At 35.0% G+C, this 16,840-nt stretch overlaps 1 protein-coding gene across 1 annotated transcript in view; it reads left to right on the forward strand.

The window, feature by feature from the left end:
- LOC141315354 (alpha-catulin-like) overlaps positions 1-16,840 on the forward strand; it is a 97,660-nt gene that overhangs the window by 45,306 nt on the left and 35,514 nt on the right. Inside the window, exons 2-3 of the mRNA XM_073832688.1 lie at positions 5,602-5,791; positions 14,985-15,172. Of these exons, the coding sequence (XP_073688789.1) occupies positions 5,602-5,791; positions 14,985-15,172 (378 nt within the window). The remainder of the gene's footprint in view (positions 1-5,601; positions 5,792-14,984; positions 15,173-16,840) is intronic.

Raw genomic sequence — 16,840 nt, forward strand, 5'->3', positions numbered from 1 at the left:
GATATATGCACTATCGTTCAAAAGTTTTGGGTCAGTAAGAATTTCTTGTTAGGACAACTTTGATGAAAGGTTTTGATCTACTTCAAATGTTGACCACTATATATAATTATTATTATTATTGTTTTTTTTTTTTTTACATTTTTTTGTTTGTTTTGTACAACAGTTATACTGTGATATTAACAGTATAGTTTGTCCCATTGCACAACATATACACAAATGCTGGGTTAAAAACCCAGCAGTTGGGTTAAATGGTTAACTCAACCTTCTGGGTAGTTTAATTTAACTCAACTATTGCTTAAAAATGAAAATTGAAAAATTAAAAATTCTTGCTTAAAAGGAACTGGAAATGGGTTGGAATTGGAAATTAACATTTATTAATGTTTATTAATAAGTTCAATAAATAATAATTAAATAATGAGCATTTTTAAATGGCTTATTGTTATTCATAAATAATACACCTTTTGATTATTGCTGATGCCTTTAGTAATTACGCTGCCAGTCAAAAGTACGATTTTTAATGTTTTTTTTTAAAGAAGTCTCTTCTGTTCAGTAACATATATTTTTGCTATTTATAACAACTGTTTTCTATTTTAATATATTTTAAAATGTAATTTATTCCTGTGATTTCAAAGCTGAATTTTTAGCATAATTAATCCAGCCACATGATCCTTCAGAGATCATTCTAATATTTAGATTTGCTGCTCAAAAACATTTATTATTATTATTATTATTATTATTATTGTTATGTTGATAAAACATAACACTTTTTGTGGTTTTTGGTTTTCAGGTTGCTTTGATGAATAGAAAGTTCAGAAAAGTTTTGAAATAGAAATCTTTTGTAACATTATAAATGTCCTTATCACTTTTGATTAATTTAAAGCATCCTTGCTAAATAAAACTTTTTTTTTATTTCTTTCCCCTCAAAAATAAAAAAATACTGACTCCAAGCTTTTGAGTGGTATAGTGTATAATGTTACAAAAGCTTTTTATGCTTTTTTTTTTTTTAAATGCTGATATTTTGATCTTTCTATTCATCAAAGAATGATGATAAAAATGTACTTAACTGTTTTAAATATTAATGATAATATTAATAAAAAATGCTTTTTGAACAGCAAATCAGCATATTAGAATCATTTCTGAAGGATCATGTGACACTGAAGACCGGAGTAACGATGATAAAAATGTAGCTTTGATCAGAGGAATAAATTACATTTAAAATAGAAAGCAGTTATTCTAAATAGTAAAAATATGTCACAATACAACTGATTTAGCTGTATTTTGGATCAAATAAACACAGCCTTGGTGAGCAGAAGATGTTTTTTTTTCTTTAAAAAACATAAAAAAAACTTACTGTTTAAAAACTTTTGACTGGTAGTGTATGTGTCTGATTTTTAATTTCCAACCTATTTTGGGTTCATTTTTAAGCCAGCTATATAATTTTTAAACAATAGTTGAGTTAAATAAAACTACCACGAAGGTTGGGTTAAACATTTAACCCAACCACTGGGTCTAAACAACCCAGTCGCTGGGGTTGTTCATATTTAACCCAGCATTTTTGAGTGTATCATCATACCGCTGAGCCAAAGACTGTGGGATAACTATCTTGAACTCTGAATAAACATCATACGTGGTGCTTTTCCAGAACTGTTGACGTAATGTCAACATTGAACCATTCATCCCTCCATTGTTCAGAGCCCCCTCACACCCTTATCCTCCGACCAGATTTTTTCCCCTCCTCAGGGAATGTTTCATTTTTCTCCATCTATGACTCATGGATGGCCCTCGTTTTGTTGGCAGAACGGCTCATAGCCATCTAATATCGGTCGCAGGAGCGGTGAGGCAGGGACAGGGCCCTTTATCTCTCACCTGAGCGTCTGATTACAGCCATCTTCAGGGAGATGTGTCAGACACATTGCAAGCGCTGGACCACAGGATGACGTAGAAACACCTCCCCCTCGATTTATCACTCTCCCCTTCTGTATGTGGGTGTCGACATAAGACTGCATGGGAATGATTCAAAGAACTCCCTCAGAATGATAAATTATAACAGCAGTAAGTAAAATGAACAGAGTGTGAAGTCTCCACAGCTTAAAGGGGCCATGTTTTACACATGAACCATTTTATAACTTTCCCTCAAGTCCATAGTAGTGATAGTCAAGTCAGTATTTCTTGTCGTAAGTTAGTTTTTCATAACTATTCTCATCCATATCTTGCACCATAAGAATGAAACAGGTTTTTGCTACTGCACCTTTAAAGGAGAAGTCCGGTGTGATATTGACCTAAAGTGTGTTGAATCATTATACCTTGCATATCTCATCTCGGTTTGTGCCCTGCAGTCCGAAATCTGGGGTTAGTTAGCCGATGCTAACAACAGGTTGTCAATGAGGGTGAATAGGGCATCGGAGTAGCCATGTAAATAAATCACTGTTTTATGCCATTTACGAGGCACAAAGTAGCTCCACAATTCATTGGTAGACTTCCAAGGGCCCTGACATTTAAAACGAGACATTGAGAACTCAGAAAAAGCACCGGTAGTTTATTTACAAGAAGATTTATAAAGAAAGAAATTTACCAGCCGCCGCCATCTTGAATTTAGTCACGATAAGTCGAGTGATGAGCAGGAAGGAACTCATCAGGTTATCAATTTATCAGGTTGTAGTTTCCTTCCTGCTCGAAATTGCACCCAAAAATGAAAATACTAACATTAATTATTCAACCTCATGTTATTCCAAACCTGTAAGACTTTTGTTAATCTTTGGAACACAAATTAAGATATTTTTGATGAAATCCAAGAGCTTTCTGACCCTGCATAGACAACGACGCAACTACCACGTTCAAGGCGCAGAAAGGGCCTTTTTGTTAAAATAGTCCATGTGACATCAGTGGTTCAACCATAATTTTATGAAGCTACGAGAATGCTTTTTTGTGTATTCTCTTTTTTGTATAATACTTTTTTGAAACATTTTTTTTCACAGACGAAAACAAGACAAAAACAAGATAAAAAATAGTTTTGAATGTCGTCAACTATGATGAATCTATTGACATTTTCGTAAATGGAAAAAAAATTGACAAATGTTAGGGGAGGACCATTTGGGAAGAGATTCATTCAGAACAATTCTGCTACGTGGGAAGTTAGATGGTGTACATTTGAACTGTATCGTAGCCTATTGATCTGGTCTGTCATAAGCTAGCATATATTTGCTGCATGTCTCATAAAACATTTAAAAATGTCAATATCTTATAGCAAGAGATGAGCAGGCATATGGATAAATCTGACGACACAAAAGAGAACTCACTTCGTTCCTTTTTTTTGAGTGTACAATCCGAAGCAGCGCATGAATAAAAAAATACACAATGTTGAATTGTCTATTTTGGTGAGTATTTACGCAAACACACTCTTAGATGAACGTAAACGGTTGGGAGAATATTGGATGTGTAATAGTATATTGCATCCGTGCATTAGGTTTTAAAGGGACAGCAGCCTAATTTAGTTGCTGTTGTCTGTCAAGAGAGTACCATGATGTATGCGTCGGGTCAGAAAGCTCTCGGATTTCATCAAAAATATCTTAATTTGTGTTCCTAAGATGACTGAAGGTCTTACAGGTTTGGAACGAAATGAGGGTGAGTAATTAATGACAGAATTTTTATTTTTTGGTGAACTATCCCTTTGAGACTTAAAGGAAAAGTTCACTTCCAGAACAAAAATTCATATGAAATGACATATACCCTAATTCATGAGAAAATGACATATACCCTAACTGTCTTGAACCTGAATACACAAAGTACATGCAGAGCTAGACAAGACTAGCATTTGAGGTAAAAAAACAAACAAACAAAAAAAAGTATAAATTAAAAACAAGCAGAGCACGGCTGGTTCTAAAGCAAGCAGTGCCAACTGCTGTTCAAAACTAAGCTCAGATTCGATTTGAGATAGAATCGCGATGTGTTTGGAAATCTCAGAATCGATGCCGAATCATTTCTCGATTCGCATTGCAACGATTTATCATCCCATCCCTAATATGGAGAAAATCCTGAATTTTTTTTCTCATAAAACATAATTTCTTTACGACTGAAGAAAGACATGAACATCTTGGATGACAAAGGGGTGAGTAAATTTTCTGTGCATTTTTGTTCTGGAAGCGAACTTCTCCTTTAAGACTTTTGGATATATTTTTTTGAGAGAACCTTTCCAGAACGTTAGCCAAAGTACCAAGAAAGTTTCCTGCTAGCTGGGAAATGCCCTAGTGAATTCAGATAAGATAGATGGATGATGCTAAACGTCAAACCCCAGATGACTCAATCGTGAGAAATGTAAATATGAAGCGTACAAGATTCATTCATCATTCACTACCCATGCTGAAAACGCCACACTGCTGAGAAGGAGAAATCTGTCACTGATTATGTGCAGTTCTAAGCTAAAATTCAAAATATTACAAAAGACATTATTTCTAAAAGCATTCTTAAAGTTATTGTTGTTGACTGGTTGGCAGTAGTACATGTAAGGAAAGGAAAGGAGAGGAAAGGAGGTGAAGTGAGGCCAAGTATGGTGACCCATACTAGGAATTTGTGCTCTGCATTTAACCCATCCAAGTGCACACACACAGTAGTGAACACACACACACACCGTGAACACACCCGGAGCAGCCATTGCTGCGGCGCCCGGGGAGAAGTTCGGGGAACGGTACCTTGCTCAAGGGACTCGCCTCAGTCGTGGTATTGAGGGTGAAGAGAGCGCTGGTTATTCACTCCCCCCACCTACAATCCCTGCCCGACCTGAGACTCAAACCTGCAACCTTTGGGTTACAAGTCCGACTCTCTAAAAGCCATTAGGCCACGGCTGCCCCGGACTTCTGTTGTAGACTTCTGTTTGCTTTATGTGGTCTGTTTTAAAGTATTATTCTCAGGCACTTGTGTTGTCCATGTTCCCTGCTGTTGCACTCCAATTAAACGTTTCCTTTAGCAGGCCACCTGCCATTACCCATCAGCAGGAGGTGAGGGATTTCAGCTCTTGAGAGCGGAAATTGTAAAGGGCTTCGAGTAAATGATTGATGAAGTCAATCCCGACACAGACGGAAGACCGTAGCTGTGATTGTGTCTGAATGTGTGAGAGTGTGTGACGTTAAACATATGTTGATGAAGAGGATAGGAGGAGTGTGTTGTTCTCAGCTCTCTCTTGGGCACTCACTTTCATTCTTGTACTCTTTGTTATCCTCTTCTCTCCCTATTGTGCAGGCATTGCACATTGAAAAGTTTGGGGCCAGTGAGATTTTTATTTTTTATTTTTTTATTTTTTTGAAGAAGAAATTATTTAGCAAGGACACATTGATTGCACGGATTGATGAAAAGTGACAAAGACAGTAAAGGGATAGCTCACCCAAAAATGAAAATTCTGTCATTAATTACTCACCCTCAAGACCTTCATTCATCTTCAGAACACAAAGTAAGATTTTTTTTTTTTTTTGATGAAATCTGAGAGCTTTATAAGCCTTCATAGATGTCCAAGGCCCAGAAGGGTAGTAAGGACATCATCATTAAAGTAGTCCATGTGATATCCATTATACCATTATTTTGCTAAACAGTGCCTTGTTTGTCTTATTCCAGATTACCACACTGATCAATCACAAAGACAAGCTCAAGAAGACGGAGAAGACCTTACGGGCCATCCAGAAAGTGGGGCAGGCGGTCAGTGTTGCAGTTGGCCGCTTTGTGGCGGTGGGTGAAGCCATCGCAGCAGAGAATGAAGACTTGAAGGACGAGATGGGACTGGCTTGTTTTGAAGCCCGGAGAGCAGGTTAGTCTGACACTACTCAACTGGAAGAGCAATGACACATAAGCAGTTTTCCCGGGTGGAGTTACCAGGCAACGAGGAACAGGAAATGGACAGCTGGGTTAAACATAGTGGAACTTGTCAACGAGCTCAGGACTGCCTGTCAGGGTTGCACACCATGCAAAATTGATTTAAAATTTTCAAATTTAATTTAATTGATGTAGCATACAGAAATAGCATTTTGATTAAGCATAAACATGAAATCATACATACAACATATGAGGTACTTCAAGAAACTTTAGATTATATCATTATCATTCAAGAGGAATGTAACGATATGAAAATCTCACTATATGATAATGTTGCGATATGAAGTCGCAATACAATATTTATTGCGATGTTTCAAAAAATTAGTTCAAAGTTAAGAGCTCCAACCCACGTTCTTAACTTTTAAAAAATTAAGCCAGAAAACAGTCAGTGAATTGACTTGTACCTGAACTTTAAAGGGGACTCAACCCTCTTTTTAGTTGTGATATACTGTCTCAGTCTAAATTACATTCACACTGGTGTTTTAGGAAGGGATTAAGCCATTTTGTGCGTTTGGTTTTAGTTCGTTTGACAGATACTGTGCAAACCAAAAGCACAACTTTAAAGACATTTTATGTTAAAACAAGAAGTTTAAATATATTTTAAATATTTACTTTTTGCCTGGAAGACCTATGGTTTTATATTGCTATGTGAACATGGTAATACCAAGAAAGTTTTGCTATCACAATATCATGATATTGATAATATCGTTACATCCCTAATAATCAATAATTTAAATACCGTCTACACAAATGAGTATTTCATTTATATACACTACCGTTTAAAAAATTTGGGGTTAGTATTTATTTTATTTTATTTTTTAAAGAAATTCTCACTTTAATGCTCACTAAGGCTGCATTTATTTGATAAATCCAGTAAAAACTGTGATTTTATGAAATATCTTTACAGTTTATAATCACAGTTTTTATTTTAATGTTTTACAGTTTACAGCAGCCATTACTTAAAGGGATAATTTACCCACAAATGTACAAATATTCTGTCATTAATTACTCAAACTCATGTCATTCCAAACCCTTAAGCTTTCTGACCCTGCATAGACAGCAACACAACTGACATGTTCAATACCTAGAAATGTAGTAAAGATGTCGTTAAAGTAGTCCATATGACATCAGTGGTTCAACTGTAATTTTCGAATTTTCGAAAAAAGAGAAGACATTGTTGAATAAAGACATTTATTTTGTTTTATTTCTATAGCATTCTTGTACCACTGATGTCACATGGACATTTTAACTATGTCTTTTCTACCTTTCTGGGCCTTAAACATGTCAGTTGTGTTGCTGTCTACGCAGGGTCAGAAAGCTCTCGGATGTCATTACAAATATCTTAATTTGTGTCCCGAAGATGAAGGAAAGTCTTACATTGTAAATGTCTTCACTGACACTTTCGATGAATTTCATGCACACTTGCTGTATAAAAAGGCATTCAAAAATTACTGACCTCAAACTTTTGTAAATTGTAAACAGGCTTGTTCAAACAACATTAAACAAGTCTGTGAGCAAGCTTAAACCTTAATGCAATTTTGTTTCATATAAAACGGCGTTGGAGTAATTAAATTCCAGTCTATCCAAATCAGTTTATCATTCTGTGGGATGTAGCCTATTGAAAAATCAACTGCCAAAAGTGATAAAGTTAGTCTATCAAGTTTTATTACACGATGGAATTAATATACAGAACAGACCAAAAGTTTGGACACACCTTTGAACCAAAGTGTTTTTTTAATTTTTTTTTTAAATTGTAGATTCACACTGAAGGCATCCAAACTATGAATTAACACATGTGGAATTATATACATAACAAAAAAGTGTGAAACAACTGAAAATATGTCATATTCTAGGTTCTTCTTTTGCTTTGAATACTGCTTTGCACACTCTTGGCATTCTCTTGATGAGCTTCAAGAGGTAGTCACCTGTAATGGTTTTCACTTCACAGGTGTGCCCTGTCAGGTTTAATAAGTGGGATTTCTTGCCTTATAAATGGGGTTGGGACCATCAGTTGTGTTGTGCAGAAGTATATATAGAATTAAATATTTTATAGAATTAAATATAATTCCACATGTGTTAATTCATAGTTTTGATGCCTTCAGTGTGACTCTACAATTTTCATAGTCATGAACATAAAGAAAACTCTTTGAATGAGAAGGTGTGTCCAAACTTTTGATCTGTACTGTACATGGTTTAAATGAATATACACAACTTAATATATTTAGAGTCTATAATTTGATTAAAATGGGGTTTTCACATCCATATGGATGCAGCTGGATTGAGATGCATGGAACCAAGAGCAGCATTTCCTAAGCTATTTTTTTTCTCTTTGTACGATGCCTGAATCTGTTGGGGTATGTGAAAGGGAGAGTGCTGCAGTTTCTCTTCTATTAAACTCTCCATGTCCCATCTGTCTCTGAAGAGTTTGCCTAAAAATACCCCACAAATGTGCGTTTCCATATCTCCCGTTTGTGATGAAGTGTTGCTGTGCTTGCTCTTAGAATAACCAACACGAGCACAAAGAGATTTGATCTGTTCTGACGGTTTAAAGAGGTTTACAAAGGAAAGCAGCTGCAGTTAAAAAATAAATAAATTTGATATGAGATGACATCTGTGAGGCTTTGTATAAAAGCTAAATGATTCTGAGAATTACTCATGGCTGCATTAACTTATTTAATAGTCGAGAACTCTGGAAATGAATGCGCTATAAAAAAATGATTTACAAGAAAATATTATTTCAGTCTTTCTATTTTAAAATGTCATGTTTATTGTGAATGTTTCATGTGAAAATTGCTTGACTTTTTTTCATTGTGTAGGGGTGTCTTCATTTCAACAATCTGTTTTTCTGTCTAACCTAAAAGCATTCTTCTATATGATTGATTTTCTTTAACGTGTGGCTTAGAGTGCAAATAATTTTTTGCATAACTGTATATTCAGTAGCAAAACAAGCCTTGTGTCGATCAAATGCGACTATCTTAAAGACTCAAAGTGTGTTGCGGTTTACATTTGTCCCTCTGGTCTGAAATAATAGCGGCTCTGTTCTGTATCTATAAATACAGTTAGATGGTGGTCTCTCCCACCTCCCTTCCCATACCTCCCAGGGCAACAAGACCGGAATTAGACTGGCTTCAAGTTAGTTATCAGACTCCCCACAGTGTTTGAACACTCACCCACGCATTTAATCCTCCTGATTATTACACGGGCCGCCCATGTGTGACGGGCAAAAGTTTAGCCCAAAACACATTTAGGCAGGTGGAAAAAGTACCGTAGACTCATCTCAGGCGAATAAGTCAGATGTTGTAGAGAGGCGAAATCTTTCTTTTGTTTGTAGCATAACTAAACTAGTTCAGCTGAGGTACGAGAGCACATCGTCTGAAGGAGATGAAAGAGAGCTTTCTTTGAAAAGGGGAAGTCCTGATTTGAGAAATGACCTGTGACTGCGTGTGTAACCGCAGATGTGACACAGTGGCCTGTGCCTCTTTAATTCAAGGGGTCTTTTGAATGATGTAGAGATTACATTGCTGTGATTTGCTTTCATCTTCTCAACAGCAGGAAGAATGGAGGAGGATGTGTTTTGAGTACAAGTCTGTATGGTTTTAAAGTGCACTGCATACGTGCCATTGTGGCTTTTTCTTCAACTATGGGCCTTTTGTCCCTCTTTTGTGAAATCAAATATCATTACATATATTTTTTTCTGATTATTAACAGTTTACAACAGCTGTTTCTGTCGCCTTTTTATCTAAATGTCATGAATGTCTTTTTTTTGGGGGGAATAAATCAGCCAACTCCTATGGAAGCCCATTTCTGCCACTGAATTAAAAAAAAAAAGGTAATTGCGTGTTTTTATCACAAAATTCAGACTTTTTGGTCTCGCAATTGTAAGTTTAGATCTTGCAATTCTGACTTTTTTTTTTCTCAGAATTGTAAGATATTAAACTCGCAAGTTATAAAGTCCTGTTCTGCGGGGGAAAAGACTGATCTGTTCTCAGAATTGCGAGCTTATATCACACAATTCTGACTTTTTCTTAAAATTTCAACTTTATTTCTCACAATTGCAAGTTAATTTCTCAGAATTGTAAGTTTATATCTAGCAATTCTGACTATTTCTCGAAACTGCAAATTCATATTCGCAACTGTGAGTTTATATCACGCAATTCTGACTTTTTCTCGGAAATTTTTGTATATTTCTCAGAAATGTGAGTTTATATGTTGCAAATTCTGACTTTTTCTCGCAATTGCGAATCACGCAATACTGACTTTTCCCTCAGAATTGCGACTTTATTTCTCAGAATTGCTAGTTTATGTTGTAAATTCGGACTTTCTCAAAATTGCGACTATTTCTCGCAATTGCAAATTTATATTGTGCAATTCTGACTTTATAACTTGCAACTGCGAGTTTATATCACGGAAATTCTGTATTTTTCCTCAGAATTGCGACTATTACTCAGAATTGTGAGTTTATATCTAGCAATTCTGACTATTTCTTTGGAATTGCGAATTTATATCATGCAATACTGTCCTTATATCTCACAACTGCGAGTTTGTCACAAATTCTGACTTTTTCTCAGAATTGTGACTTTATTTCTCAGAATTGTTTATATGTTGCAAATTCTGACTTTTTCTTAGAATTGTAAATATTTCTCACAATTCTGACTTTCTCAGAATTGCGACTTTATTTCTCAGAACTGCAAGTTTATATGTCGCAAATTCAGATTTTTTTTTTTACATCAGAGTTTACATCTCTCAGTTCAGGCGATTTCTCAGAATTGAGTTTATTTCTCGCAATTCTGACTTTTTTTTCAGAATTACGACTTTATCTCAGAATTTTTTCACAGAACTGCAACTTTATTTCTCAGAATTGCCACTTTAAATCTCGCAATTCTGATTTTTTTCTCACAATTACAAGTTTATATTATGCAATACTGAATTTATAACTCTCAACTGCGAGTTTATATCAGACAATTCTAAGAAAACAAGTCAGAACTGCAAGTTTGTATCTGGCAATTCTGACTTTAATTCGCAATTGAGTGTTTGTATCATACAATTCCGAGAAAGAAATTTACAATTGTAAGATATAAACTTGCAATTGTGAGAAAAAGGTCATAATTGTGAGTTAAAGTTGCAATTACCTTATTTTCATTTTTCTATTCAGTGGCTTCAATAGACTCCTTAGTCTTATTTTCTTTCTTTTGCACAGTTGGAGAAAAAAATGACAGCTTGATTAGAATTGATGCACAATAAAACTATGTTTTCTTTATGCTAAATTATATTTACCAGCATGCTCTGATAATGTTGTCTCCTTGGTAACGAAGTAATTCAACAAACATCAGTAGTTTTTATTAGTTTAGCTAAATTAAATGTTTAGATTTTTTACTAAATTAACTTAAAATTACTAAAATTAATTCGCACCATAAGCGTCAATTGTAGACTTTTAAGACTGAACACTTAGTCAGGAACAAAATCTATGCATAAAGACATTTGAAAATCAAAAATAAATTACATCTTAATATAACAAAAAGAAATGAAAAATCTGTTTTAATAACAATTAATCCTTGGGATATAAAAGTATTTGTAGCTGAAACAAAGTTGAACATTTATTTAACCTGAAGGTTGGGAACTCCAGATAAAATTTTGCAGAGTGTGCTTTTTTTTTTTTCCTTTTGCCTTGCTTCTCAGGGACCTCTCAGCCTTTTATAGACAGATAAACACCTGCTTTTGAGCTACGATTCGATACTATAGTACTTTAAATTAACAAAGTGCATTCAGAAGCAGCAGATGAGTGCTGAGACGATGTTTTTAAAGGGCATCGGTGCAGAGATCTCAATGTTTCACCCTTTATGCAAGCCGAACGCCTGAGGCCGTGTCTCTTTAAAGCAGCAAACTCTCTGAAAGGAGTTGGCTGAAAATGCCAGTCGCTCAGGACAGCGCTGCGTCTCTAGTGCCACTCAAGGCATCCAGCTATAAGCTTCCACAAAGACTCCGCTTCAAAGCGCAGGAAAGACACCAAGGCAGCAAACAATCCCCTCCAGAAACAAGAATGTTTCTGTATAGCCGCTGCTAAACGAGAGACGAAAACCAACAATACAGGAAATGTGGGCATTGTGCCCAGTCAGATGACTATGGATAGGTGTGCACAAACTGGCAAAGTAACACAATGCAGTGTTCTGCACAAGGCACCTTGATTGTTAAAACCACTTTGAGATTTAACAAAGAAAAGCTGTCGGATGCAATCAGGACTGTGTCTTCCGATGGACAAATGTGTCATTGAACATGGAACAGAGCTATTTCCCTTCAGAAATTACTCTCATTTCTCATGTCTAAAATGTCTGTATATCTCACCCTCTTTCTCCTTTCACTTTTGAATGTGGCAGTCTTTCCGTCGCTCAGAATAACACTGCTTTATTGAGGCACGAGGCAGGGAACGGCACTCATCAAGCGTCCTTTCAGCACGTTCCAACTGGGACATGACATGCCAGCCCTGCCACCCTGCCCAAAAATAAGCCAGCATATAGTATTTGTGTCTAGACAGGGTTGTGTGCTAGTAGACGCCCACTGAGGAAAGTGAGATGTTTATTGATGTTTTCAAAAGTGACCACCCGGAGTGATGGATTGCTTTTTAAATAATCAAATGGTGTGTGACTTAATGTTTTAATGTGCTCTGAGCTTGAATGAGCTTTGTTTCAAAGCAGTGGCAGTTTTATAAATGCTTGTTGGTTTATCTGTAAGTGTTTATTTTAGAGGGAGGAGAAGACATGTTATGTATGTGTGTTTGTCTTGCATGCGTTTCTTACAGGGCAGTTTTAGTGCTAGTGTGGATTTATATAGAGTTGCCTCAATGACATTCATAAATTTTAAAGTGTCCCAAAAGTGTCCGAATATTTTTGTGGCCTATTCTAGCTATATTTTGGGGACAGATTTAAAAAATATGTTTCAAGAAGTTGGCTAAATCTGACAAACATATTTTTAATAAGAAGTTTGCTAAATCTGACAGAAACTTATTTTTCATGTTCTGAGAAGGAAAAATGCTTCATAAAATTACTATATATTTTTTTTATGTCGGCGCCAATGGCCTGGTGGGCAGTGCGCCGACATGTGGTGCAGTTGCGCCTCGGGTGTCCTGTGGTCGAGTCCCGCCTCGTGGACCTTTCCCGATCCCGCCCCCCATCTCTATCTCCCATTCGCTTCCTGTCATGTGTCCACTGTCCTATCAGAGAATAAAATTTGATAAAAAAAAATCGACCAGTATTATTGTGAAATATTATTACCATTTAAAATATATAATATATTAAAATATATATTTAGTTTATTTTTATTCTAAAACATTTCTTAAACTGTGGTTTGGGTTAGTTTCTTATATGTGAAAATTTGCAAATCAGCATATTAGAATGATTTCTGAAGGATAATGTGACACTGAAGACTGGAGTAATGATGCTAAAACTTAGCTTTACCGTCACAGGCATTATTTTAAAATATATTAAAAGGAAAAGAGTTATTTTAAATGGTAATAATATTTCACAATAATACTGGTCGATTTTTTTTTTTTATCAAATAAATCCAAAGAGACTAAAACTGTGAAACATTCTTACCATACATGTGTATAATATTTATGACTTATAATATAATATAATATTTCGAAAATTAATCAAAACTAAATTTTCCGATGTCGGTTATTTTGTTTTTTGAATCCTGTTAATACTTTCCCATTTTATATATTTTTATATATTTATATCAAATTATATTATACTTTTTTTTTTGGAGAAAGTGTAATGTACTCATTTTAGGGCTGGACGATTATTCGAAAAGTAATCAAAAGCAAAATTTGGAACCTCTAACCAATTTAATTTTCTGATGTCGGTTATTTAGATTTTTTTTATCCTGTTAATACGTTCCCATTTTATATACACTTAGATATTTATATGAAATTATATTATTATTTTATTATTTTATTTTTTTAAGAAAATGTAATGTACTCATTTTAGGGCTGGACGATTATTAGAAAAGTGATCAAAACCAAAATTTTGAACTTCTAACCGATGTAATTTTCCGATGTCGGTTATTTAGATTTTTTTTTTATCCTGTTAATACTTCCTTATTTTATATATTTTAATATATTTATTCCAAATTATATTATTATTTTATTTTTTATTTTAAGAAAATGTAATGTACTCATTTTAGGGCTGGACGATTATTCGAAAAGTAATCAAAACCAAAATTTGGAACCTCTAACCGATGTAATTTTACTATGTCAGTTATTTTGTTTTTTTAATCCTTTTAATACTTTCCCATTTTATATGTTTTTATGTTTTTATATAAAATTATATTATATATTTTTTTGAAGAAGAAGAAAATGTAATGTACTCATTTTAGGGCTAGACGATTAATCAAAGTAATCGATATTCAGAACCTCTTACCGATGTAATTATACTATGTCGGTTATTTATTTATTTATTTATTTTTATCCTGTTTATAGTTTCCCCATTTTAGATATTTGTATATATTTAGATAATAATAATAGTTATTATAATATACTTTTATTTTATTTTTTATTTTTTTAAGAAAATGTTCTCATTTTAAGGCTAGATGATTAATCGAAAAGTAATCGAAACTTATATTTGTAACCTTTAACCAATGTAATTTTGTTACTTTGTTTTTTATTATCCTGTTAATACTTTCCCCATTAGAAACATACTACTGCATATGTAGTTGGCATTATACGGACATGTATGACCTTTGATTTGGTTTTGATTTTAGGTCATATCGTCCAACCCTAACTCATTTTGAGTGTTTCTTAATGTTTTTTGTAGTTGCTTACAATACCTGGCTGGTTTCCATATGGTTGTTTACTTGCTCAAGTCAGTTAGCCACCCTCAAGTCTCTATTAATAGATATTCTAAATAGAGAATGTATAATATTCTCTACATATGGTTCAGTTAAGGATTTTATCTTGTCCTTAAGGCAGAAATCTTAAGTCTGTTCACTTAGAGAAGTAATAACACACCTCTTCTTAACAATCTACATGATTTGCGGCATCATTCAGTCTATAATGAGACCAGTTAAACTTCAACAACAATATCTTGTTATTGCATCTGAACTTGTATGTGCACTTCTCTTGTGTTTGTGATTTTCAGGCACTGCCATAGCTCAACTGACGGATGTGTCCAATCTGGAGCAGTGTGAGGGTGATGGACGCAGCACGGTGTTTAGTGACAGGACTGGCATGGTGAAAGCTGCTCGCATGCTGCTCTCCTCTGTTACCAAAGTCCTGGTGCTTGCAGACTGCATCGTTATCAAACAAATCATAAGCTCTCGCAACAAAGTACGTATTGTCTGCTGGGTCCAAGTACTTGTGCACTGGCCTTTACAAGCACTCAATGTGGCACTCATCTTTTCCTGTCAAGTACAAGAGTACACAGGTGCACACATAGGCTCAGATACTATCGCTGCATGGCCACATATTTAGAGTCCTTCTGCTCTGGAGATAATTGAAGAGACACAGGATAAAGTAGGAGGCCTGTCTTAACATCCATGTCGGTGAGATGAGAAAGTGGACAGTGTGTATGTGTGTGCGCCTGTTTGTGCTCTCAGATCTGGAGCTAATCATGTCCAGTTAGTGATGTTTGGACGGCCAGGCAGCAGAACAGCTCTCCATTAGAGAGGAACACAATTGAATTTGTCCCTGACCATGCCTGATAACGCCCACTCCTAGCTAGCTAACCTCAAATAGAGGCTTCCCTTATCAATTTTCTCCCATGTGAGTGTCTCAGACCACTTCCGCTGAGCCTATCGTTACATATAAGAGTTTGCTTTCCTACACATACTAATGCTGTGCTCTTTAAACACAGTTTCTGTGTGTGTGACTCAGCATGTATGAACAATACTAATACAGTTGAGGTCAAAAGTTTACATACACCTTGTAGAATCAGCAAAATGTTTATTATTTGACCAAAATAAGAGGAATCATGCAAAATGCATGTTATTTTTTTTAATTAGTACTGACCTGAGTAAGATATTTCACATAAAAGATGTTTACATATAGTCCACAAGAGAAAATAATAGCTGAATTTATAAAAATGACCTTGTTCAAAAGTTTACATACACTTGATTCTTAATACTGTGTTGTTACCTGAATAATCCACAGCTGGGTTTTTTGTTTTTTGTTTAGTGATAGTTATTCATGAGTCCCTTGTTTGTCCTGAACAGTTAAATTGCCCGCTGTTCTTCAGAACAAATTCTTTGGTTTTTCAGCATTTTTGTGTGTTTGAACCCTTTCCAGCAATGACTGTATGATATTGAGATCAATCTTTTCACACTGAGGACAACTGAGAGATACATATGCAACTATTACAGAAGGTTCAAACACTCACTGATGCTCCAGAAGGAAACAAAATGCATTAAGCCAGGGGGTGAAAACATTTTAAATTTGAGGATCAGGGTAAATTTTACTTATTTTGTCTTCTATAAAACATGTAACTATCTTCTGTTGCTTCTGAAGGGTAGTACTAAATAAAAAATATGTTATTTAGGGAAAAAAAGAGAAAAATGCACACATCTTCATTCTGTTCAAAAGTTTTCACCCCTGGCTCGTTTTGCAGCGTGAAGCAGGAAAAATGCATTGTTTGTCCCTCTGAAACATCATTGAGTGTTTGAACCTTCTGTAATAGTTGCATATGAGTCCCTCAGTTGTCCTCATTATGAAAACATGGATCTCAAAATCATACAGTCATTGTGGGAAAGGGTTAAAATCGTGAAAAACCAAAGAATTTGTGGGACCTGAAGGATTTTTCTGAAAAACAGTGTGCAGTTTAACATTTCAGGACAAACAAGGGACTCATGAACAACTACCACTAAACAAAAAACCCAGCTGTGGATCATTCAGGGAACAACACAGTATTAAGAATCAAGCGTATGTAAACTTTTGAACGGGGTCATTTTTATAAATTCTGTTATTAAAATTAGTTTATTATTAAAAGTATTATTTTCTTTT

This window comes from Garra rufa, unplaced genomic scaffold (genome assembly GCF_049309525.1).
Source record: "Garra rufa unplaced genomic scaffold, GarRuf1.0 hap1_unplaced_021, whole genome shotgun sequence".
In the NCBI taxonomy this organism is placed as follows: Eukaryota; Metazoa; Chordata; class Actinopteri; order Cypriniformes; family Cyprinidae; genus Garra; species Garra rufa.